The 22,510-nt window shown below is 40.7% G+C and overlaps 3 protein-coding genes across 6 annotated transcripts in view; 2 read left to right on the top strand and 1 right to left on the bottom strand.

Moving 5' to 3' along the window:
• Nucleotides 1-3,223, top strand: part of ckmt2a (creatine kinase, mitochondrial 2a (sarcomeric)) — a 10,218-nt gene extending 6,995 nt beyond the window's left edge. For 2 of the 3 annotated variants that reach the window (XM_023421197.2, XM_087177951.1), the window contains 5 exons: nucleotides 13-98; nucleotides 839-962; nucleotides 1,145-1,279; nucleotides 1,757-1,882; nucleotides 2,837-3,223. In XM_023421197.2, the coding sequence (XP_023276965.1) occupies nucleotides 13-98; nucleotides 839-962; nucleotides 1,145-1,279; nucleotides 1,757-1,882; nucleotides 2,837-2,953 (588 nt within the window). In that variant the 3' untranslated portion in view covers nucleotides 2,954-3,223. The remainder of the gene's footprint in view (nucleotides 1-12; nucleotides 99-838; nucleotides 963-1,144; nucleotides 1,280-1,756; nucleotides 1,883-2,836) is intronic. The other variant, XM_023421198.2, reaches the window with a different exon arrangement.
• A 1,450-nt stretch (nucleotides 3,224-4,673) lies between these two features.
• ube2l3a (ubiquitin-conjugating enzyme E2L 3a) lies at nucleotides 4,674-10,273 on the bottom strand. The gene is made up of 4 exons (XM_023421227.2): nucleotides 10,134-10,273; nucleotides 7,033-7,128; nucleotides 6,595-6,781; nucleotides 4,674-5,766 (listed from the first exon to the last, which is right to left on the bottom strand). Exons 1-4 carry the CDS (start codon nucleotides 10,158-10,160, stop codon nucleotides 5,612-5,614), a joined length of 465 nt encoding a protein of 154 aa, XP_023276995.1. The 5' UTR covers nucleotides 10,161-10,273; the 3' UTR covers nucleotides 4,674-5,611.
• A 1,222-nt stretch (nucleotides 10,274-11,495) lies between these two features.
• Nucleotides 11,496-22,510, top strand: part of zfyve16 (zinc finger, FYVE domain containing 16) — a 22,734-nt gene continuing 11,719 nt past the window's right edge. For both annotated transcript variants that reach the window (XM_087177950.1, XM_023421203.2), the window contains exons 1-4: nucleotides 11,496-11,689; nucleotides 15,517-15,626; nucleotides 16,111-18,164; nucleotides 19,181-19,277. In XM_087177950.1, the coding sequence (XP_087034076.1) occupies nucleotides 15,557-15,626; nucleotides 16,111-18,164; nucleotides 19,181-19,277 (2,221 nt within the window). In that variant the 5' untranslated portion in view covers nucleotides 11,496-11,689; nucleotides 15,517-15,556. The remainder of the gene's footprint in view (nucleotides 11,690-15,516; nucleotides 15,627-16,110; nucleotides 18,165-19,180; nucleotides 19,278-22,510) is intronic.

Raw genomic sequence — 22,510 nt, 5'->3', positions numbered from 1 at the left:
TCCCACCTTCAGGACCACTTCTTGTTTGACAAGCCTGTCTCTCCGTTGTTGACATGTGCCTTTATGGCCCGAGACTGGCCAGACGCCAGGGGCATCTGGTAGGGGTCTCCTCAGCTCTCCTGCATGCTGTGTGACTCTAACTGCCACATAACAATAAAAAAAACTTTATTTATACAACACTTTTCTTAACAAAGTTACAAAAAGCTTCAGAGAAAGAAAAGAGGAATTAAAAACAAGAGAAAAACAAACACGTCACAAATCAGAAGTAAGTTACATGAAAATACAGATTGTCCGTATCGTGGGAAAATAAAACATCAACAACAGATCAGACATTCAGAAAAGCTTTAGGACAAAATAAAGTTTTAAAAGACATTAAAGACGTGTCCTGTCTGATCTCAGCAGGGCGGCTGCTCCACAGTTTGGAGCTCTGATGGAAAAGGTCCGGTCACCTTCAGTCACCAGCAGAGCTCCCACATGCTGATCCACTGCACCGTTTATTTCATTATAAATATCCGTCCTCATTCTGTGGAGACAAACACTCAGATTTTGCTTTTTGACGCATGTTGGTGGAAAAAAAAACAACTTTCAGGCAGCTAAACCAACAACAGGAAGTGTGTTTTTGTGTGTTTTTGTGTGTGTGTGTGTGTGTGTGTGTGTGTGTGTGTGTGTGTGTGTGTGTGTCATAACACTGTTGCACAAATGAATTCAACACAGACGAGCAGCAGCTTGAATATCAATGTGTCTGCTGACACCAGGTCCTTGGTGACAGCTGAGTCATGTCTGATGGTGAGAGCGGTGTTTCACCTGCAGAGCTCTTTATTTAGCTGCTTCTCTTCAGGCACAACAACGAGAAGACCTTCCTGATCTGGGTGAACGAGGAGGACCACACCAGAGTCATCTCCATGGAGAAGGGAGGCAACATGAAGAGGGTGTTTGAGAGGTTCTGCAGAGGACTCAAGCAGGTGAAGTGGAGGCTGGGAAATAAACACAAACAGGTCGTTTTGATAGTTAATGTGATTGGCGTGCAGCCACCGCCACGCGCCATCATCAGGTCAAAATTTAAACTTATTGAATACTTTATCTGACATTAGCATTTAGCTCAAACCACTGAGGAGTCGTATTAAAGCTTCTTGATATCCTGTAGGTGGAGCATCTGATCCAGGAGAGAGGCTGGGAGTTCATGTGGAACGAGCGTCTGGGCTACGTCCTCACATGTCCCTCCAACTTGGGCACCGGCCTCAGGGCGGGTGTGCATGTACGCCTGCCAAAGCTCAGCAAGGTAACACACACACACACACACACACACACACACACACTAAGTTACAGCGCAACCAGGTTGACAGGAGCAATCTGTCTTCTAGACCACCTAATGTGGATTAATCCGCTGCTGAAAATAGTCCCCAACAAATGCTCTATCTCCTCCTGTTTGTTTAATCAAAATTACACCAACCTCATCCTCTAAATTTAATCTGAGGAAGATCATGTGATACAGTCAAAAGCTCCTGAATGGACCCTGTGGTGTCAACTACTGTTTCCAAGGTCAAGAATGAAGTTTGAATCTCGACTTCAGCCCAAAACTTTCATCAGATCCTGACGATGAAATGCTCAAACAACTATTCTGTAATGAAACTAGTGTGAATTTGAATCAATATTAACTTTTGAATTTCTGCTCTTGGAAATCAGTGTTGGTTGTTTTTGTTTTGTTTTTTACTGCGGTTGTTGCACCATGTTACAAATGACTGAAAACTCTCTGCAGGACTCACGATTCTCCAAGATCCTGGACAACCTGCGGCTGCAGAAGAGAGGCACAGGAGGAGTGGACACCGCCGCCACCGGAGACACCTTCGACATTTCCAACAACGACCGTCTGGGCAAGTCTGAGGTGAGGATCAATCAATATCGATCAATCATATTGCCTTTAAAGGTCCCATATTGTATAAAGGTAGATGTCATTGTGTAGTTTGATTATAGATCAGGTCTATGTTTTATATTAATACTGTGAAAGTATCAGAGACAACAGAGAAATGCACACAGCCTGTATTCAGAAACTGGAGCCTGTTACACAAAACACCTTGAGTTTTCTACTTAAATAATCACACTTAAGGTTTAATTTCTCCATAGCTGAGGGAAGTATTTAAGGGTGATGCACAGAATCTCTTCAAATGTTTCCTCAGTGAAGAAAAAACATGAAAGCATCTGCAGCAGTGACAGAGATTTTACAGCAGTAGAATTCTACTGTTTCCATGGAGACTGTTGATTTGCTGCCGTTAGCGCCGGTGATACCCGTTAGCACTTTTGGGAAGCTGGTACCTTTAGTTTTTTTTTTCCCTTACCTTAGTCACTAAGGTCTTTTGTTTTACTGATTTATTGATCTGCGATGTCACAACAAAGCAGTCACCTCAGCCACACCCCCAAGCCCCGCCCACCTGGACCCACCATCCAAACCTTGCAGGATTTGGTTTCTCTGAGTGTTTTTACCTGAAATCTGCTATATTTTTATTGGATCACTCAGAAAACAGTCAGCCAATCAGAAGAGAGGCTCAGAGCCTCCTCTCTTCTGATTGGCTCACCGACCTGTTGTTACTAGAGCTCCAGAGAGAAGCCTGAGAGAGGAGATGTGAAACTACACTGAGATGTTTTTTATATCTTCTGATGGATCAACACTTCAGATAAAACACAGAAGAAGAAGAAAATATGGAGCTTTAAGAAATGTTTATTTTGTTGTGTTTATTTGTTCATGTTAATTAGGAACTCTATTTCATCATTTCCACTTTCAGAGCCAATCAGAGGCCTTGCTTTGCTGCAGAAATGAACTCAGGTGTGTGTGTGTTTTTAGGTGGAGCTGGTGCAGCTGCTGGTCGACGGAGTCAACTACCTGATTGAGTGTGAGAAGAGGCTGGAGAAGGGCCAGGACATCAAAGTCCCGGCTCCCATCACTCAGTTCAGGAAGTAAAGAGCTGGACTCATGATGCCGTCAGCGTTGGCAGGAGGTCAGCTCTCTGCTCGCTCGCTCCCTCCCAAACCGAGCCCGCGGAGAAAACCTCAGAACGACGTCGGTCCGCCGCCACAGAGGAGGCTGCTTCTTCACACCTCCCTCACTAAGATTTCAAATCTTTAGTGTAGCCTAAACTTAGACATGGTCTGCTGTTAGGGGAAATTCTACCTCAAGTTAAGGTCTTCGCTGTAACCCTGACTCCAATAAAGCCGACAGTATTGAACAGTTTGACTTTTCTTTACTTCTCATTTATCTCTTATTTCACTCCGACCCTTTCATTTCACATCTGGAACATCTGTTTAACATCTGTTTCTGGTGTTGTCTGTGAAAACCTGGTAACTCTTTATAATACAGCCTGAGATTTACAGTATAGTCTCCTGGTGTGAGTCAGGTACCAGGTAAACACCTGCTGGTTCTCACAGGTGCTCAGATGAAGGTACAGTGGAAGAAGATTTTTGTTTGAGTAAAAATTCAGCATTTTAGAAGAAGTTTTTATAGAAATAAATGATAATCCAAGTATTTTGGTAAGAACTGGAAACTTTTTCTTATTGTGTAAATAATAAGGGGAGAAAAGTCACATTATTTTACAGCACACAGACCTTATTGTTACTGTGTAAAGTATATATATATATATATATATATATATATATATATATATATATAGAAGGCTTCTAATGTCAAAAAACTATGACATAACATAATCTTATATTATAACATGTAGGTCTAAATGTTGGTGGATCAAACATGGCTGATGTTTAATATTTAATGAGGAACCTATTATTATTATTATTATTATTATTATTATTATTATTATTATTATTATTATTACAGGTCATTTTAACTGCACAGTAAGAATAAGGTATACAGGCTGAAATATAATGTGACTGATTTTCCTTTTTACATTTTAATTACACAATAAGAATAATGAGGTTAATGTCATTTTCCCCAAATTTAAATTTTGCTTGTAAATAGTTTATTTCTCCTTTTATTTAAATTAGATTACAGTTAATTATCAATAGGAACCAGTATATGTGTATTTAATTCATAAAATATAATTACTCTGTAAATCACGAGCTGGAAGTGTTACCAGCCTCTCTGTCACTTTTATTTCTCATTTATGTTATTTAAGTAGCCTATATAATTAATCATTTGAGTCTTTTACTACATTTTGTATCTTCTCTCTCATACTCGTATCTTCTAAATGATCCTGTGTTACTGTATTTATTGTGTAACTATATTCGGCAGAGGGGATGAATGAAGGTGTTGTTCAGCTGGAGCGATGACGGGGCTTCACATGATTTTCACAGTGAGCTCTTATGTCTGGAAGCAGCTGCATTTCTGTTTCTCTGCTCTTTTATTCATTTGTTTTTCTTTGTTGTAGCGTATTCAAAGACTCCAGGGGACCCGTAATGTGAAGATAATAAAACAACAGCCACACAGGTTTGTTTAAGCATCCGTCACAAATCTTTATTCTTGAACGAGTCTCTGTCGTCCACCTGCAGCTGGATTTATTGCCTTTATACTGGATGTGCTAGGATTCATCAGCTATCAGGAAATGTTGACCGTCGTCGTGTTTATGATGAGAGAAGCCGATTAAAGCTGTTGTTTACCTGCAGGTCAAAGGTCATGTCAGCGTCTTGTATATCAGCATGGGTAAAATCAAATAAGAGAGCAGACGAAGAGCAAACCTGCACGTTTTTAATTATTTTAAAGCCAAAAATGTTTGTCTCATTTCCTCTGAACAGTGTGTGTTTGAACAAGAGAAGATAAGGTCACAAAATTTAAGAACAAAAGAAATCGATAAGTGCCGCGGAACTTCTGTCCGACATCCAGACATCCAGTAGTTAGGTCATCAAAACAAAAACATCCAATTCCCCACCTGCATGAAAATGAACGCTCACTGACAGTATGCACTTTCCTGGGAGGCCAACAGAGGTGGAAGGATTTTAATTATAAGGGATTTATTTCCCCCAACATCTCAAAATACAAAGACATTTTCAAAGGACACATGAACGTCATCATAAATTTCTGATAAACTGTGTGTAATTCTGCATCAGTAACAAAAGAGTACAGTGCATCTGGAGGGAAAACAGAAACAAAAAGCTAAATAAAAGAGACAACAGATATAAACAGCAGCATCGGATGCTGAGCACTTTTAACTTTTGAAAAACAAAGCTTAAAAATCTGTAAACAGGTCTGCATAAGCTAATGATTAATCTGAGAGAACATTCAACATTTAAGTAAGCAGAACAGCACTTTTCATTATTTTGGACAATTTACTTTCCAGGATGCCACCTCTGACAATTTTCTTATTTTTTTCTAAAAAGAAATCAGTAGAAAGAAGTCATTAACAAACCATAAGGTGACACCTAGAGACCAGAGCCTGCCTATTCACCAAAAAAAAAAGTCCTGCTTTTCTTTTTTCTTTTCTTTTTTTTTTTGGCAAAGTGAAACAGAAACACGAGCCTCTATTAAGGAGTGGTTGGAGAGTGCTAAAACAATGCAGGTACGCGAGAACAGGGCATCTCTGTGTGGTTTAGAGATAAGAACAGACAGTCAGGGTGAGCTCTTTGAACAGGAAACAGAAAGGAGGCCAACAGTGTCAGTGTTGTGTCGTCAGTCCACAGGTCGCTTTTCACTGTGTTTCTTTGTAAACTCCTCGGCGTTCTTCATGAATTTTGCGCGGTCTTTAGTGTATTCCTCTGCCAGGTCTGCCCTCAGCGGGTGCTCGGGCTGAGGGATGTTCACCAGAGCAATGAGACACTGGATCACTGGAGGAGAGAGACAATGATTTAGGCAAACTTCACATTATCACAAACAGCAGTGAGGATTTTTTATTTATTTTTAAACCTGCAGTAAATGGTGTTTGTGTCACTTGGCAGCAGCAGAAACAAGCTGCTGTTTTCCACACCCAGCAGTTAGTTTTCTCTGAAAACATCTGCATTAGTTTACATACTTGTTGATGTATTTTCTCTTTGACGGTACAAGAGGAAAAAGGACTAACGGATGCGTTTGGTAAACGCACCGTAAAGAGCTAACACTGATATTGTATTGTATTCTTAATCGATTAATCTGCCAATTATTTTCTTGATTAATCAACTGGTCTGTCAGAAAATCAGTTTCCCTGAGATAAATAATGTGTCTCTTTTTGTCCAAGAACAGTTCAAAACCTTCTGTATGACACACGACTCAAAGGAAGAATCCTTTCATCTCCCGTTACCTCTGTAGGTAATAAGCTAACTAGCTGGACATGCTAATGTTACACTGCCGCTCCTGTAGTCTCTGAACTCTCTGTGTAGAGATCCTTCCTGTGGCCTCTGCACGTTTGCTAAACTGGGATTAACCCCTGACAGAAGCTGCTCAGGAGAGGGTGTTTAGTGAACAGTCAATTACAGGATACAAATATACTGCATAGCTAACATGCTAAGAGTTAGCATACTGAAAATGAATTATAACAAAAACGACGTCTGGTGTTTGAGAATCTGGAGGATTGTAACTTTCAGAGAGGAAAGATTAATGAGCTTCTTTGACAACCAGCAGTTGCACAGACAGCTCAGACCGCAGCACAGCCCCCCCCCCCCCCCCCCCCCCCGCCTCACCTTGGCAGGTCCTTGTGGCTGGCTTCCAGTTCTCCACACTGATGATGGGCAGGCAGACCTGACCCTTCTCGTCAATGTTGGGGTGGTAGATTTTCGTCTTGAAGGTGATCTTGGGAGGCTTGAAGGGGTACTCGGCGGGGAAGATGATCTCGATCCGAAACGCTCCTTTGTCATACGGAGCACAATCCTTTGCAGATGGGGAGAGAAAACAGTCTTTATTATTATTAAAAAAGGAAGAGAAGAGTCTGGGGAAATAGCAGCTGGTGGGGTGTGTTGGTGTCTGTGTTTGATTGACAGCAGCTCTAACGTTAGATCCATGAGTCAATTTAAAACTCAATCTGATTGACTTTTTAGGATCTTAAATGTGCATTTGATTTTTCCATTGGTTTCCGGATTTGGATTTTAAACAAGTTATTTTAGAAGCAGTTCGGGACTCACAGGAACAATGAGGCCTTGCCAGGTCAAGATGTTTGCTTCATCCACTTGAATGTTGCGGAAATGCTTCATCCCAGATTTGCGGATGTCATCGAGCTCCTGGAAAAAAACAAAAAACATACTGGATTTAAAATGTGATCAAATCATGAGATTACTGACACCTCAGTGGAGAATGCACTCTGACCTGTACAACTGTTCTGTCATAACATCTACTTTAATGATGCCTATAATATTCCTTTTCTTCACAGAGGTGTTGATTTAATTCTACTTTTTAGCATCAAGGTCACAGGTGTGGTGTTTCATTTCATTTCACTCAGGTGTTCCTAATATTCTGCTCCCTTTGTGTATGTAAACAGACAGAATGAATTTAGACATTTCTAACGATGCCGACAAAAGCTGAACGTTATCATCTTTGTACAGGTCGATATCGAGGCCGGGATGCCGCATTAGATTGCACAGGTGTACCTAATAAAGTGGCTGCTGCGTGTGAACAATAATGTTAGCGCTTCAGACAGGCAGCAGGGGGAATAAGTGCTGCCAGGTGAGAAGCTTCCAGACGTACAGGAGCTGTGTAATGTGGCCCTGATGGAGTGAATCCAGTCAGACAGTAAACAGTTACATCACTCTCTCCACAGTGAGTCAGATCCACTCTGCTCCACATTTATTCTCCTGCTATAGTTTTCACATGAATGCTGCAATGTTGTCTTTGTGTTACATGCTTCACTTTCTGCTCAATAATGTAGAAGTGTTGACGTCATGTACAACATCTTTACCAACATTAAGACTCTCTAATTATTACAACTGCTCTGCTATGATGCTTATGTGGCAGCAACTAATGATTATTTTCATTATTGATTAATCTACAGGTTATTTCCTTCATTAATCAATGATTCATTTCCTTCCATCAGAATTTCCCAGAATCCACGGCGACCAGAGCTGGAGGAGAAAACAAAACGAAACGAAACAAACAACCAGACAAAACAATTTTCCAATTAACCCAATTTATCTGAGTGATCCAATATGGATTCTTAAGATCCCAGGATTGATCTTTGCATTTATGCTTTTATCATCGATTACGATAAACGATTATCAAAACAGTTGCCAATTAGCTATTTTGTCTGTCAACAAACAGATTAATCGTTTCAGGTCAACGTGGCTTTACCCGCCCCTTAATCTGTCACAACGCCACGAGCTACTAATCCCAGCCTCAGTTAAAAGCTATTGGGGCATGAATGATCATTACAGTTAAATCACAGAGCGAGTAAGCGTTTGACTTTCGGAAAATAACACTCACTGCTGTTACCAGGATATTTCCAGAATCCTTTTAGACTCTTAAAACCACGTGAATAAAAAAAAAACACTCAACAAAATATTTCTAAAGTTGCGATTCTATTTCCTATCCAGGAAATCACATCTGTCTTTGTTCTTCTTGTGTGACGTAAGAAAAATATTAAATCGATTCATCGACTGCAGCTTTCGTTGCAATTTTTCTTTGGTTTCATAAATTACAGAAGAAAAAATGAAGTTAGTTCTATTTTACATTGTTTACCGACAGGAAGTAGAAAATCTGTACAAGCTGTTTTACTTCCTGTCATTAAACACATCACAGTAACTCATCTGAATAATAAAACTGGTCTGTCACGGGAATTCAGGAAGTGATAACAAGATACTTCACTCTTGTTATGACATAGGGGAATTCCTAACAAACCAAATCCTTTTATGACGAAATGAAACTGTAAGTATGAGACTGTGATGGCTGAGCAGCCGCACTGAAAGTCATTTACTGAAAGTCATTACACATATCGTCATATTTCAGATGTTCATGACTTGTTAGCAGGTCACTTCCTCTATAAAACATCTCATATTGCTTCATTTAAACAATCTTTTAGTGGTTTAAAAAGGTTGAACTATCTAATAATCAGTCACCGGAGTGAAATCAGGGAAGAGGTTTTTGAAGAATTCCTCAAAAAGTGGCTTGTGTGGTTTTATTTGTCATGATGCTTTAATAAACTATTCACATTCTTACACCATGAATCAGAAGGATTTTATTTTTTAGTCATGACACTGTTGTTTGTAAACTCACAGTTCCCGTCAGTTTTACCAGAAGGGATGAATGGATTCCATTAACTATCAGCAACTTCAAGAAAGTGAAAGTGAAATAGAGCCGGCTTCTAAAAAACAGGACAACAATCCAAAGCAAAGACACTTCAAAATGAACTACTACTACATGAACTACTTCAAGAAAACACAAGCTGAAGCTGAGCATCACTGACAATATGTGGGTAGATCTTCAACCTGCTGTGTGAGCGGAACATAAGTGATCTGCAGGAAGGACCGGTTTACTTTTTCTTTCTTTGTGAAATAGAAACTAACACTGCATTAACATTTTGAATATTTTTGAATGTCTAATGACTGTAGGGTTTGTATTTACTTATTTTCACTTTAATAAAAAATAAATAAATTAAATATGTAATCTGCCCAAACTTTATTGCAAAATAAATCAACTGATTATTGAATTAATAATGAAAATAAATATACTGTAAAAGAGCAAATCCTCACATTGGAGAAGCTGAAATCAGAAAATATTTTAACATTGCTTGCTTCAAAAATGACAAAAAGTAACAATTAATTTTCTGCCGATCGATTAATTAATAACTGTTGCCATAGTAGTTGTTTTTTTATAAGATAAATCGGCCAGCTGAGGTCTAACGTCACGCCCCAACCCCAAAGTCTCCATGTTTTTGATACAGCTGCTGCCTTCAGACGGTGACAGCACGTAACACAAGCTCACACACTTCCCGCTGACACACAGTGTAATCAGCTCCCGCTTCACACACAGACATGTTGCAGGACTTGATGCTGTATTTGACAGTTTTGTGTTAGTGCTGAATCACGCTCCGCCGGCGGCTCAAACTAACTAACTAGTTACCTCTCAGTCACCGTCTGTCGGACGTCATTATCCTTTCATTTTGTCGGACACGCGAACGACAAACACTTGGACGGTTTCTCGTGGTCCACGGGTCTGTAGCTACACGCACACAGCCGATACAAGTTATTTAAACCCTCTCAAAGTGGAATAAATGGATTAATTTGGGATTTTTTACCTTGCCTAGTCTCCTGGTCGAAGTCATTGTGGAACCGATCTCGTCTTCTTCTTCTTCCTGTTTCTTTCCGTTTCTCCTCGACTTCTTTTGATGTTGTTTTTAAATGGCTGACAGCCGGCGTCCTGGCGCGCTACCGCCACCCATCGGTCTGGAGTGACATGGTCAGACTCAGAATTACATGGGGAAAGGGTTTGAGTTGGTTTATATCCACCGGTAGCAGAAGATCCATTACATTTAATTAGAGTTCACAAAAAACAAACCTGTTTAACTTAAAATAAGAGACTCTGTTACCATTCAACCTCTTGTTTTTCAAATGCATTTGTATTTGTCTGCTTACAGCATAAAAAATGTCAGTTTCTATGATTTCTACTCAGTGAAATGAACTGATATCTTTGAATTAATTAGGAATATGAAGAGCTACCATACACAAACCCTCACATGGATCAAATAAATAAAATGGAATGTCAGAAAAATTGTTTAATAACAATAATTATAATAATAGTTTTCAAAATAGGTTATATCTACTAATTACTGTACCTTAGAATAACAATGATGAACTTGTGCCCTGACTCAAACACTGTTATTCTCTGCTGCCCTCTAATGTTGTGTTTATTACCTGTGTTTATTTATATATTTATCTTCCACACACACAGAGGTACTGGGGTAATGAAAAGGCCAATGGTGGAAAAAGTATTCAGATCACTTACTTAAGTAAAGTACAACTTATTATTGTAAAAATACTCCACATGCATTCAAAATCCTATTTAAGTAAAAGAACATAAGTATTATGAGCAAAATGCACTGGTACTTAAAGAATTGAAAGTAAAAAGGAGTTCTGTGACTGATATATTATTTATCAGTATGTTTGCAGCATTTTACTGTTGTAGCTACTGGAGCTGGAGATAGTTTTAACTATAATGTACAGTTAGGTCGTTTAGTCCACTGGGTCACAAGATAAAAAAGTCTTGATAAGTATTGACTTTTACACATTCCATTACTGTTTAGTTTTATTATTTATGCTGATAAAATAAAAAGTAATAGTGCATTTACATTTGAAAAAAGGCTCAATCTTAACGTCCTCTTTCTGCAGGGGTTTTATTTACTTCTTTTCACCTCAAAAACCAACAAAATATGTACTTTTTGTCGAAACTTCAGAATGAAAACAACTGTAACTGGATATTCATGTCTATCAATATAATATGAGAAACACCAAAAGAGGAGTCAGTGGGTAATAAAGTGGGTAATGAACATAAAAATAGAATAATTAGCATAACTTTTCTGAACTTTAATCCTGACTATCTGCCGTTTTTTTATATGCAGAATAATTACATGACAAACGGTCTGAGCACAGCCCGTGACCTCCCCGACAGCCCAGCTCAAGATGGCCGTTTGAGTCTCCAGTAAAACTAATCCAAGAGCTAGCTTCCCCGGCAACTTTAACTGTCATTCTTGGAGAATGAGACGACGATACCGGCCACGTTTGCTCCTGTTTTGAAACGGAAGATGAGCGTTATTGTTGAAGACAACGTCGGGGCTATGGATTAAAAACGGTGCTGGTAAGAGAATCAGAAACAAACCAGGTTAACCCACAGTGAGCTAGCTGGGTTGGTTAGCCGGCGTTCAATAATAATAACTAACAGGCTAAGTTTAGCTACACCTGCTTCAGGTTTATCACGTTCATACAAGGTGACAAACAACGGGCAGTGTTATTAGTAGCTTGTCGTGTGTAGTGTTTTGCTATGGTTAAAATGCTAGTTGCTAACGTTGCCTGCTAACGTCAACGGTTTCATGTGCATCATTAGCTTACCGTTGGGCTATCCAGGTTAGTTAGCTTGTGTGCTAATTTAATAAAGGTTTTAAAACGGCACAGAGTGGACACCAATTCACCATCATGCTAAAAAATGTCAGCCAAGCTACCTTTTTGTGATGTGGGGTTTCTTGTGAAATGTGAACATTAAGCAAAACGCTCTTTAAATGGCATTTGAATGTGTTAATTTTTATTAATGATACGCAGCTCTGCGTTGATATGATTGCTATCGGGTGTTACGGTGATATCTGTGACCTGTCAGGTTCTGTGACTGCAGTTGTAAACATCTACACTGTATGTTGATAGTTGGTATTCAGTATGGTGACCTCATAGTATTTAAATAGGTTCACACATTTCGATAAATGTGACAGCAGAGCTGGTGGTGAGTGATGAAACTGTTACCATAACACCTCACCTCCATATTTAGTCTTCTTTTCCAAATTTAGCTCAGTAGCTTTACAGCTTCTTCACTCCTAGAAATACATTTCCAGATCCTACCTGACCTTAACATAAGATTGTTGTATGTGATTGAAAATCTCAGTTGAAGCTGTGACGTTATGAAGACCTCTCAGACCTGGTAAATTCAGAAACAGTAGGCAACTACTATGTGCTACATGTTGTAAATCTAGGGAAGCTAAGGCAGTTGTTTTTACTTTCCTGCTTATCTGCAGCCAAGAGGTGTAGGCGTGGGGTATAAGGGGTAGGTGGGATGGAGCCACCAATTAATGAAATAAAAATGTTAAAAGATAAATAAAGATAAAGATAATAAATAAAGTTAGAGAGGTACTTCCTTATTTTGTATTTACTTCAAATTCATGGATGTGCCTATTTTACTGTGATGGTTAACCGGATGACTTCCTCATTCCCACCCATATTTAGTCTGCATGGTAACCAGCAGTGCAGAGAAGCAGGGAGGGTGCTTTCTGAAGTTATTTGCTGAATCTATACATCATCAGCACACAGACTTGTGGAAAAAGCAGGTGTGACTACAGTCATAGCTGTCTTTAGTGTCCTTTGTGTTGTGGAGTCACTACAGCCTGCTTCCTCTTTTGTTGGGGTCTACATCAGCTGATTTCTGTGTAAAGGCAACAGTACTTCCTCCTTCTGCTACGCAGGTATACAGAACAAAGTGATGCATTATTGTCTGGAGAAACAAGCATTTGTAAGAGGTGTTTTAATTACATTAATTGCAAGAAAGCAGATCAGTCATCTGATTAAAATGCTTTAAAAATATTCTGACATCAGATTTTTTTTAGGCAGTTAATTTTTAGAAAGTGTTTGATGTTTGCCATCAGTTATTTTTAACTATGCTATCGATTTGCTTTCTTTGAAAATGACCTGTTTTCATTCCCAGTAATATTAATCCGTTTTGATTTTTTTAAAGGCATATTTGAGATTTTATTGAAGTTTATTTCGATCCATGGAGCTTAAGTTTAGGAGAGAAGAAGTGAGGCAGAGTTAGAGAGGAGAATTTGGTTTATCATTTCTTATTGTGGGATGATCAGTATCATGCAGAAGTGCTGTATAATGGGGTGCTGCTGTGTTTATTATTGACGCTGAGGTTGAAGCTGAATTTAGTGGGAGTGATAGTTTTATCAGTTTGCTCTTCCACACACTTGAAGCACAGTGTGGTTTGTTGTCGTATGAGCTTTGTGTGTTATTGCAGGCACCATGTTGTCCGAGACCCACTGAGCCACAACACCACATTACCATTACACACATCTGTCTTACTGTGAGTCGCTTGTGCAGGTTTCTTCCTTGTGCTGTTGCACAGAGGTTGAGTTCAGGACATCTATGACTTATGTATCACATTGTTCTCCCAGTCATGAGGTGCCATAACATAGATGTTAATATTTCCCTCTGGTCAAAGTTGATTCTCAGTTGTTTTGAGCTTTCTGTAGCTTGCTCAGCCAAAGAGCTGCGGGCCATCTGAAATTAGACAGTGTGTCTCCTGCGCAACATGGAGAAGGAAAGTCATGACATTGCCCCCAGGTGGTAATGTTCAAGCCTCAGTGGAAAAACCCTCAACTTTTTTTTGAAAATTAAACAAAATTGTGCTGCAGATTATACAGAATTAAACAGTTGTTTCATTTGAAAGTAAAAACGTTAATAATCAAAGTGTAAACCATTTTCCCACCAAACAGAAGAAACTTAATTATTTAGTGTTGACATTAATCACTAATACATATGTGTTGAGTGACGATAGGATAAACTCACATGATGCAACACGGTGTGTTTACTGTGAAACTGGTCTGTGTGAGGATAATGGTGATGGACCCTTCTCTACGCAGGTCGTATACTCTATTTACAGCCAGACAGCTTGTGTTCTTCAAATCGTGTTATTTTGTCAGCTTTTGCATTTCAGAATATTCAGCTAATTATTAAAAATTATGCAGAAGGGCTTGTAGACGTCTGTGCACACTCAGGGATGTTTTGCAAAATGTGACTATCATACGAATACTATTATAAAGATTAGATTCTTTTTCTTGAAAAGAGCAGGGTGATATATCAGATTCAGTATAGACACTATTATCTGACACTTGATAGTGAATGTAGCAGCTAGCGTAATACAATATCATGCTATAGTTTAACAGTGTTTTCCTGGCCTTTCCTGGTTACATAACAGGTAAATAATATCATTTTGCAAGCTTGTACATTTCCAGCTGGGTAACAAGAAAGCCTCACAATTTTGTTTTGCATAAGATAAGTTTGCAGCAGTTATTTTCATTATCGATTAATCTGGCAATAATTGTTTAGTTTAATCTAGTGAAAAAATGCTCATCGCAGCTTTGCAGAGTCAAAGGTGACATCTGTTAATTGTTGTTTTATTCAACGATAAGTCCTAAACCCAAATATAATCAATTTACAATAGTGTATGACAAAGAAAGGTATTAAATCCTCTCATCAGAGAAGCTGGAATCAGAGACTGTTTGGTATTTTTGACAAAATAGTTCATTTTTCTGTTGACTAATGATTTCAGCTCCATCATAAACCTCCTCTAAAAGTTTCTACAACCACAAAACATGTCCACCTGTGATCTGACATCATTGTTTACCTGCAGAGAAAACACAGAGTTTAATGAGCTTTATTATGTTATGTTAAGTCAGTGTTATGAACCTCTGTGTCATTTTCAAACTACTCCTTACCTGACATAGTAAATATTTAGACTGTGTTAAGGCGTGGTCGATGTCCCGCAGGCTCTGATCATGAATTCTGAACATGTGGGCGAAAAACGAAGCTGCTGACACAAACTCCTGCTTCAGTAACTAAGCCTGAATGATTGTCGTGGTCACATTCATATATATTTGCTGCTTTGCTTTTGCTATATTTTGTCATGTTTGACTTTGTGTTGTTGTTTGCATTAACCCTTAGAGCTGTTACGCTTTTCTACATGTGAGTAAACAAGAAAGTCACAGTGAGTTAATGTGTCAACAGCTGACCTAGATTCTTGCTCTTCAAGAGAATATTTACAGTTCCGCCTTAAAGAGCAAAGATATGAGTCTGTCAGTTCATGGTGTTTGACATTTTACTTTCTTTTCCCAGTATTACAACATGTCTTTTTTTTTTTCTTTCTAGGAATTGAAGGGGATTGAAGGCCCTTTTGTTTTAGCCCAGCATGGACAGCTTCTTCAAGGCAGCTGTATGTGATCTAGACAAACTGCTCGATGACTTCGAGCTGAATACAGGTAACCAACCAATGACAGTGATTATTTTTGTTAATGTTTAATCTGTTTATTGTGTTTACGATGTAATTGATTTGTCTGATCTGTTAAATATCAAATCTTCTGTTTTGTCCAACCAACAATTCAAAAACCAGAGAGATGAGACTTTATTGATCCTCAAGGGCAAATTCAGATGATAGCAGGATTTGCAGATGAGGGAATGTGGGAATGGTAAACTCTGGACATCTAAAAACTGACTTGCACGATTATTATAAATAATAGTTGTCATTTTTTGTCAAACAAGCACTCGGTCATAAATTGTCTATTTGTTTCCGCTCAGTAAGATAATTACGCTTTATGCGTTTTTCTAATTCTTGTAAAGTGGGTTGAAAAAGAAATAAAAATCTGGAAGTTGTATTAATCTGGTTAAAGCAGAAATATAGTTTGATCTTTGTGAATCTTAATTTAACTCATTTTTTAAACTCATCAGTTTTTTTCTTGCTTACAGAGGAACTTGATTCCACGTCTGTTTTCCTGAAGCCCTCTGTTTACCCCTTCTCCTCCCTGGGCTCTCAGTGTTTGTCCTCAGAGGCGTCCACTGTCCCTCCAAGCCTCCCTGACCTCAACTCTCTTCACTATGGTTCTGCCACTAGCTGCCCCGACCGCTCCGGCAGTCACAACCGCAACGCCGATGACCGAGAGGTCAAAGGTCAGCCTCTCACCGGAGTGGACCTTCTCTCCTCTGTGGATCACGGGCCAGCCAAAAGCTCTGCCCCCCCCTGCCCCGACCGAGCTCTGAAGCCGGTCTGTGACCTTGTGAATGACACGAGCTCGGCCATCCTGGTCAGGGCCAACAGCCATGACGCTTTCAGCGAGCTGGACGTGGTGGAGAAGCAAATGCAGGAGGAGGAGGCGCTGCTTGTGGACTTTGACAGCCCCGTGGTCACGGAGGAGCAAGTGGGGGTTGGTCAAAGCCAAAGCGTCGGCTGTAGAGACACTAAGGAAGAGCAAGCGTCTGCAGGGAAAGACGAGCTGCTGAGTCTTGACTCCCACGAGCAGGCCGGTGGATACTCTGCATCACTCAGTCTGCTGGACGTCATTCTCCCTGCAGCGGTGGAGAGGGGCTGTGAGTCTACAGATGATTCACCGTCACCGAGGACCACTGAGTCAGCTGACGGAGAGCAGAGGGACTGTGAGGAGGTGGCCTGTACAAACCAAGTCTGTCAACCAGAGGACGCTGAGAGCATTAAAGAAGCAACAACAACAATAACCTCAGTTAATAAAGAGGACGAGTCACAAGAAGCCTCAGATAAAGGTGAGGCAGAGTCTCCTGCAGGTGAGCCAGTGGGCTTATCGTGCCTGCCCATAGCTGTGTCCATGTGTGGAGCTCTGGTGAAACCAAAGACCACAGGAGATGAGTCGAGACAAGCTTCAGATCAGTGCGATGAGTCAGACGTGTCCGAGAACACAGAGGCAGACTCCCAGTCGGCGCTGGAGGGCAGGGAGGAGAGATCCTGTTTGAGGGAACCTGTGTCTGTGTCCCAGCAGGTCGCAGAGGACAGGCCGTCACCAGAGGGGCAGCACGTCTCTCTTGAACCTGCCTCTGCCGTCCCTTCTGCGGACCAGACCTCCAATGATCGATCAGAACCCAGTCCAGTTGAACCTCCTGAGTTTGGGTTCGATTATCTGCCTGAGAGCGACCAGGCCGAGATGCTGGTTACTGACGAAGAGTTAGATGCATTCCTGCAGGCGCACACTGAAGCAGAGCAGGGCAGAGGCGTCTCTGACTGCAGCGTTTCTGGAGATTGCACGCAACCTGAAAGTCTCTCTGAACCAAATGGGGATCTAGAGGACAGGCTTGTGGAAGAGGAACTGAGAAGCTGTGGTCGAGGTAGACGGGAAGAGCTGGAGGGTCTGGCTTCTCCAGAAAGTGACAGAACAATGACTGTGTCTGTGGAAGGAAGTTTTAACCCTGGTGCTCCATCACAATCACAGGACTCTTGCGGACCTTGCCAAGAGGAGCCACAGCTCTCCTCTGGTGTCAGCCATTCTCTGACCAGCAGCACTTTCCAGTCCCAGCACAGCAGTAGCCCCGATCAGCAGCCCTCCTATGGAGGTGCAAGACCGAAACAGCTACACTGCCAAACTGCAAGATCTCCGCCGGCAGGGGAAGAAGAAGAAGGAAGAGGAGGAGGGGAGCAGCCTCAGGCTCTCGGGGGTTTTTCAAAAGGGCCAAGTTCAGCAGAGGATGGAGAGAGTTCACCCGTAAGCCCAAGTCTTACAGAGGAGCATTCCAACATCAGGGATTCCAGCCCTATATACGCCACTCAGGAGCACCAGGATTACAGTGTGGGGTACGACGAACTCTCAGAGCCTCCACCTTACCCTGGGGAGTCACCCACAGAGGGAGCCAGGCCAGTGAACTGGAAGAGAGAGGGAGTGGAGGAGCTGGGGAGCAGGCAGCCCGCCTGGGTGCCGGACTCTGAAGCCCCCAACTGTATGAACTGCTACCAGAGGTTCACTTTCACCAAGAGGCGGCATCACTGTCGAGCCTGTGGGAAGGTATGTTAATCGGCATATACATTTCATTGAATCCATTATTTTGAAAGCCACTTCCGCTGAAATCTCTGGGCAGCTGTGAATTCAGTTCATCTGTGATCCTTCTTCTGTTTTTGTGATGATTTTTAAAAGCCCATCACAAGTTTTCAGCCTAAAGGCACATGCTCATATTGCTTGTTTTCTCTGACAAACAATCCAAAAACTAAAGATATCCAGTTTGTTATCATAGAAGACATAAGATGATCACCAAACATTAACATTCGAGAAGCTGGAACCAATGTATTTTTGGTATTTTGGCTTCTTTCAATTAATAATTTGTTCTTTAAAACATCAGAAAACAGTGAAAATGCCCATTATGATATGTGAGAGGTGACAGTAATGTGAGACCCGCAAATCCTCGTATTTGAGAAGCTGTAATTAAAGACTTTTTTGGCATTTGTGCTTGAAAAATTAATGAAATTAAACAATTTAATTATTAAAATAGTTGCTGATTAATTTTGTCAATCGACCAATCGATTAATCCTCTGGATGAAGCATTTGCAGTTGTTTTTAAGAGCCTTCATGTTGTTTATAAATATGATTTTCCATTATGTGCTTGTTTTACATAATTATTAATTTTTTTCTACTTATTGTAAAGTGTTATAAAAAAATTCGAAAACACTGGAAATTAAAGCGGAAGTTCTTATGAATCGTCCGTTAAATAAAACAGATTACATCCCAGGACCAAATATAGCATGGTGGACTCATGGAAGCAAAGAGCGTGAGTCAGCAGTTCTTTTTCCAGCTCTTCTGTAGATCTCCACTGAGCCGTGTGTCCTAAAGCTGGAGCTCAGTCCTTTAAGGGCCAGTGATTAAAAGCAGCATTAGAGGGGACTGTGTAGGATGTGCTATTGTTCACAGCACGACCACAGCTACTTAAACAGCTAGATAGATAAACATGCTTAGATGCACTGTGTATTGTTGTACCCTTGTGAAGATTTACTGTCCACGTCTCTTTCATCCTCTCTCCTCTGTGGCAGGTTTACTGTGCCGTGTGCTGCAACAGGAAGTGTAAGCTGAAGTACCTGGAGAAGGAGGCTCGCGTGTGTGTCATCTGCTTTGACAGCATACACCGAGGTAAGGCCCGGGTTTGGTCTGATTCGAGATCTGGCTCAGGCACTGTAGTTTCACTTCCACATATCTCTACTGACACATACTGAAAATACTGACAACACTAGTTCCAAGCTGACACCCGAGTGTGTTTCGGTATTCTTAAAGGAAAATATTTCAGCATCTCGGTGCGATTGTTGACTGAGGGGCGTCGTCGTTCAGGAGTTGTTTGATTGCTGATAATCATTTCAACAGACAGTGGTGAAGCTGGAGTTCAGTTCATCAGTTGCAAACCTTTGACAAATAAAACTGTTGTGTATGCTCAGTTTTAACGTCAGAAGACTGTGATTTAAATATTATAATTTCTTTATGCTAAAAACCTGAGAGTTCACACGTGATTGGCTGTACGCAATTTTATTTATTTGCCTCCATTGTAGACGTAGAGCACGTCCCTCTTTTTGTTTTGCTTGCTAATAGAGGATCATGAGTGTGTAAACACAAGTAACAAACAGGTTTCAAAGTGGAAGACCAGGTAGATCAGTAAAGCAAGTGTTTTGTCAGTGTATACAGAAAAGCTTTTTTGTTGGACGCACTAATTGATTGAGAACATGTGTTAAATCAATATACATGACACTTTAAAGCTGCAGTAATCAATATTTTCATTTCAACAGTAGATCCAGTGACACAGTGTGAAGTGAAAGCTGTTGAGTCTAGTGAGCCGCAGAGATTTACCACCGGGCCCTCAGAGTATTTTGACATCTTTAAACTCCTTGTTTTGATTTTACAGCCCGCAATTTTACCATTTTGGCTCAGTCTCTCATCAACGTTGTTCCCTGCAGCAGCTGTTTTCCTGCACAAAAAGCTCTGTTAACACCACTGTACACTTCCTGTCCAGCACCATCAAGACAGAAGGTGGACACACTCAAGACTCCAAATTAATGCTAATTAATGTAGCTGTTTGCTAATAGATTTGCTGTAACAACTTTATGAACTGATGATATATCAGTGTTGTGGATTCAAAACTCCCAAGTAGCCAAAAAAAATATTATTTTAGCAGCTTTAACATTTTACATTTGTCTAGGTTGTATTGTTTCTGTATGGTGGTGAATATAACTCAGTTTAACAGGGTGCTACTAGTTTGAGCTTTTCATTCCCCCTCAGGAAACTTTAAAACTCAAAGGAGGTATTTGTAAGTTTTGCTATTGCTACATAGCTAATGTTAGCATCAACAACTGTTTACTTACCAAGAAACATTGTGAGTTCAGCGTCAAACTTCATTTATTTACTCACCAAGAGCTGTCTCCATCTTTTTTTCCCTTCTATCTCTATCACTTCTTTTCTTCTACTGAAGTTAGCATGCGAACCAGCTAGCCCTGGTCACTTTCCGATACCGAGTCACTGTAGCGTCCAGGCTGCCGTGAAGATGTAGCTGCTCAGAGGACGTATTATATCCTCGTGTTTAAAATGCAACGATGCCTGAAGCTTCTGGTAAAACTGATAAGTAAACAGCTGTTAATGCTAATGTTAGCTATGTAGCAAAAGCAAAACTTACAAATGGCTCCTTTAAAACAGACTGAATTCACTAGTAGCCATTAAAACTTAACGTAACTTCACACAAACATTTCCATTATGCAGCTGATGAATATTTAAGGCACAAAACAAAAAAATGTTCTGTACAAAATGGCTCAGGGGCTTTGTCTCTCATGTCCCTCGGAACATCTGTTAAACATTTAAACAAATGAAGAATTGTCTTTTCACTTACATAAACAGCATGTTAGTTTAAAAATATGTAAAATCAGATGTCTGTTGTTTTTATTTCTGTGGTTTAAGTCTCTGATGATAAAAGGCAAGAGAGGCACCTTTTTATGGTTAAAGACTGCAGCATGGACATGGAGAGGGAGACGGGAGGGGGGAGATGGATGGAGAGGGCAGGAGGAGAGGGAGGAGAGTTATAGCAGGACACTGGCATTTGTCCTTGATTGTGTGTGTGATACAGGAAACCGCCTAACGCAGTAGACATGTGATGCTCACACTCACGTCTAAATTAAGAAGCTAGAGGTGATCCACTTTTTCGTGGCCGGCGGATGCTCGAGCGGGTGTGATGCGATCCTTCTCTCCTCTCCGTCACCTCCTTCCTTCCTTCCCTCCCTCCCTCCCTCTCGTCTCTCTGCTCTCCATCTCTCATATCAGTACGTGAGGCGCACCGCACACACCCCAGCTCAAAGCTAACAGGCTATCACGGCTAACAACAGACGTAGACTCATGGAGATAAGCGAGGAGCAGCTTCAGTAGAGCTGTGAAGCGAGTGTCTGTAAAGTCACACTGAGACTTGTGATGATTCGGACTGGTTGAGTTTTAGCAGAGGGGATGATGAGGACGAGGTAAGATGCGATTGACTTGTTAATAAGTAGACGGTTGTTGTTGTTGTGTTGCGACTGTGTTTTGCTGGTTTGTTGTGGTGTTTATACTCAGTGCAGAACATGTGAATCACCGTTTTTACCGTTTTTAAAGAGGAGTATTTGTGTCTTTTAGTGCTTCATGTAAGCATTGAGGTTACTAATGAATTTTTACTTGTACTTGAAGTTATTTGCCTCGAGCCCTGGATGACTTTTTGTGCCTTGTCATCCTTTCCTCGCAGAACAAGGTGAAACAGCTCTCCTCACGGCGATGCTGTGTGACTGACGAGACTTTATTTTTCCCCCCATTAACAAGGGTCTGAATTCTCGTAATGTCTTTGCGGTGTGCTTCTTTCCCTCCTGCTGTCGCTGTGCTCCTGTGCTTCTGTAAACCACATCGTAGTTGTTGTCAGTACACACCCGATCGATAAAGGTCTATGATGCTTAATCAATATAATGCAGACGGGTGCCACATCAGCATTTTATGGGAGTGCAACCGGAAGGCACCGAGAGAGCCTTTCAGTCGTCACCAGCTTTCCTGGAAATAATAACTCATGTCTGTTCTGTTTGCAGTAACTTTCCTTCGTCTGCTCTCTTCACTTTCCAACAAGCTTCGACACACATTTAATTCAAATGTTTAAATGTGTCTATAAGATAATCACGATGCGGCGAATGTGCTGCAATATTATATAGTGTGAGATTTAGGTACGGTTGCTGTTATTGCTTAATGACTGGCAGTTCCCAGTAGTCATTACTGTGATCAGTTGTTTCTAAACTGTCTGAGCAGATATCTGATCACATGGCACAAACATATCATCCTCGTCATCAGCTGCTTCAGGCAGAGCTTCAGAGTTTCTGTCATCA

Source organism: Seriola lalandi, unplaced genomic scaffold, assembly GCF_002814215.2.
Source record: "Seriola lalandi dorsalis isolate HSWRI2012SDOR001 ecotype SW California unplaced genomic scaffold, Sedor1 jcf7180002054666, whole genome shotgun sequence".
Classification (NCBI taxonomy): Eukaryota; Metazoa; Chordata; class Actinopteri; order Carangiformes; family Carangidae; genus Seriola; species Seriola lalandi.
Note: the sequence above shows the minus strand (reverse complement) of the source record. Positions and strands in the feature narration are given on the sequence as shown.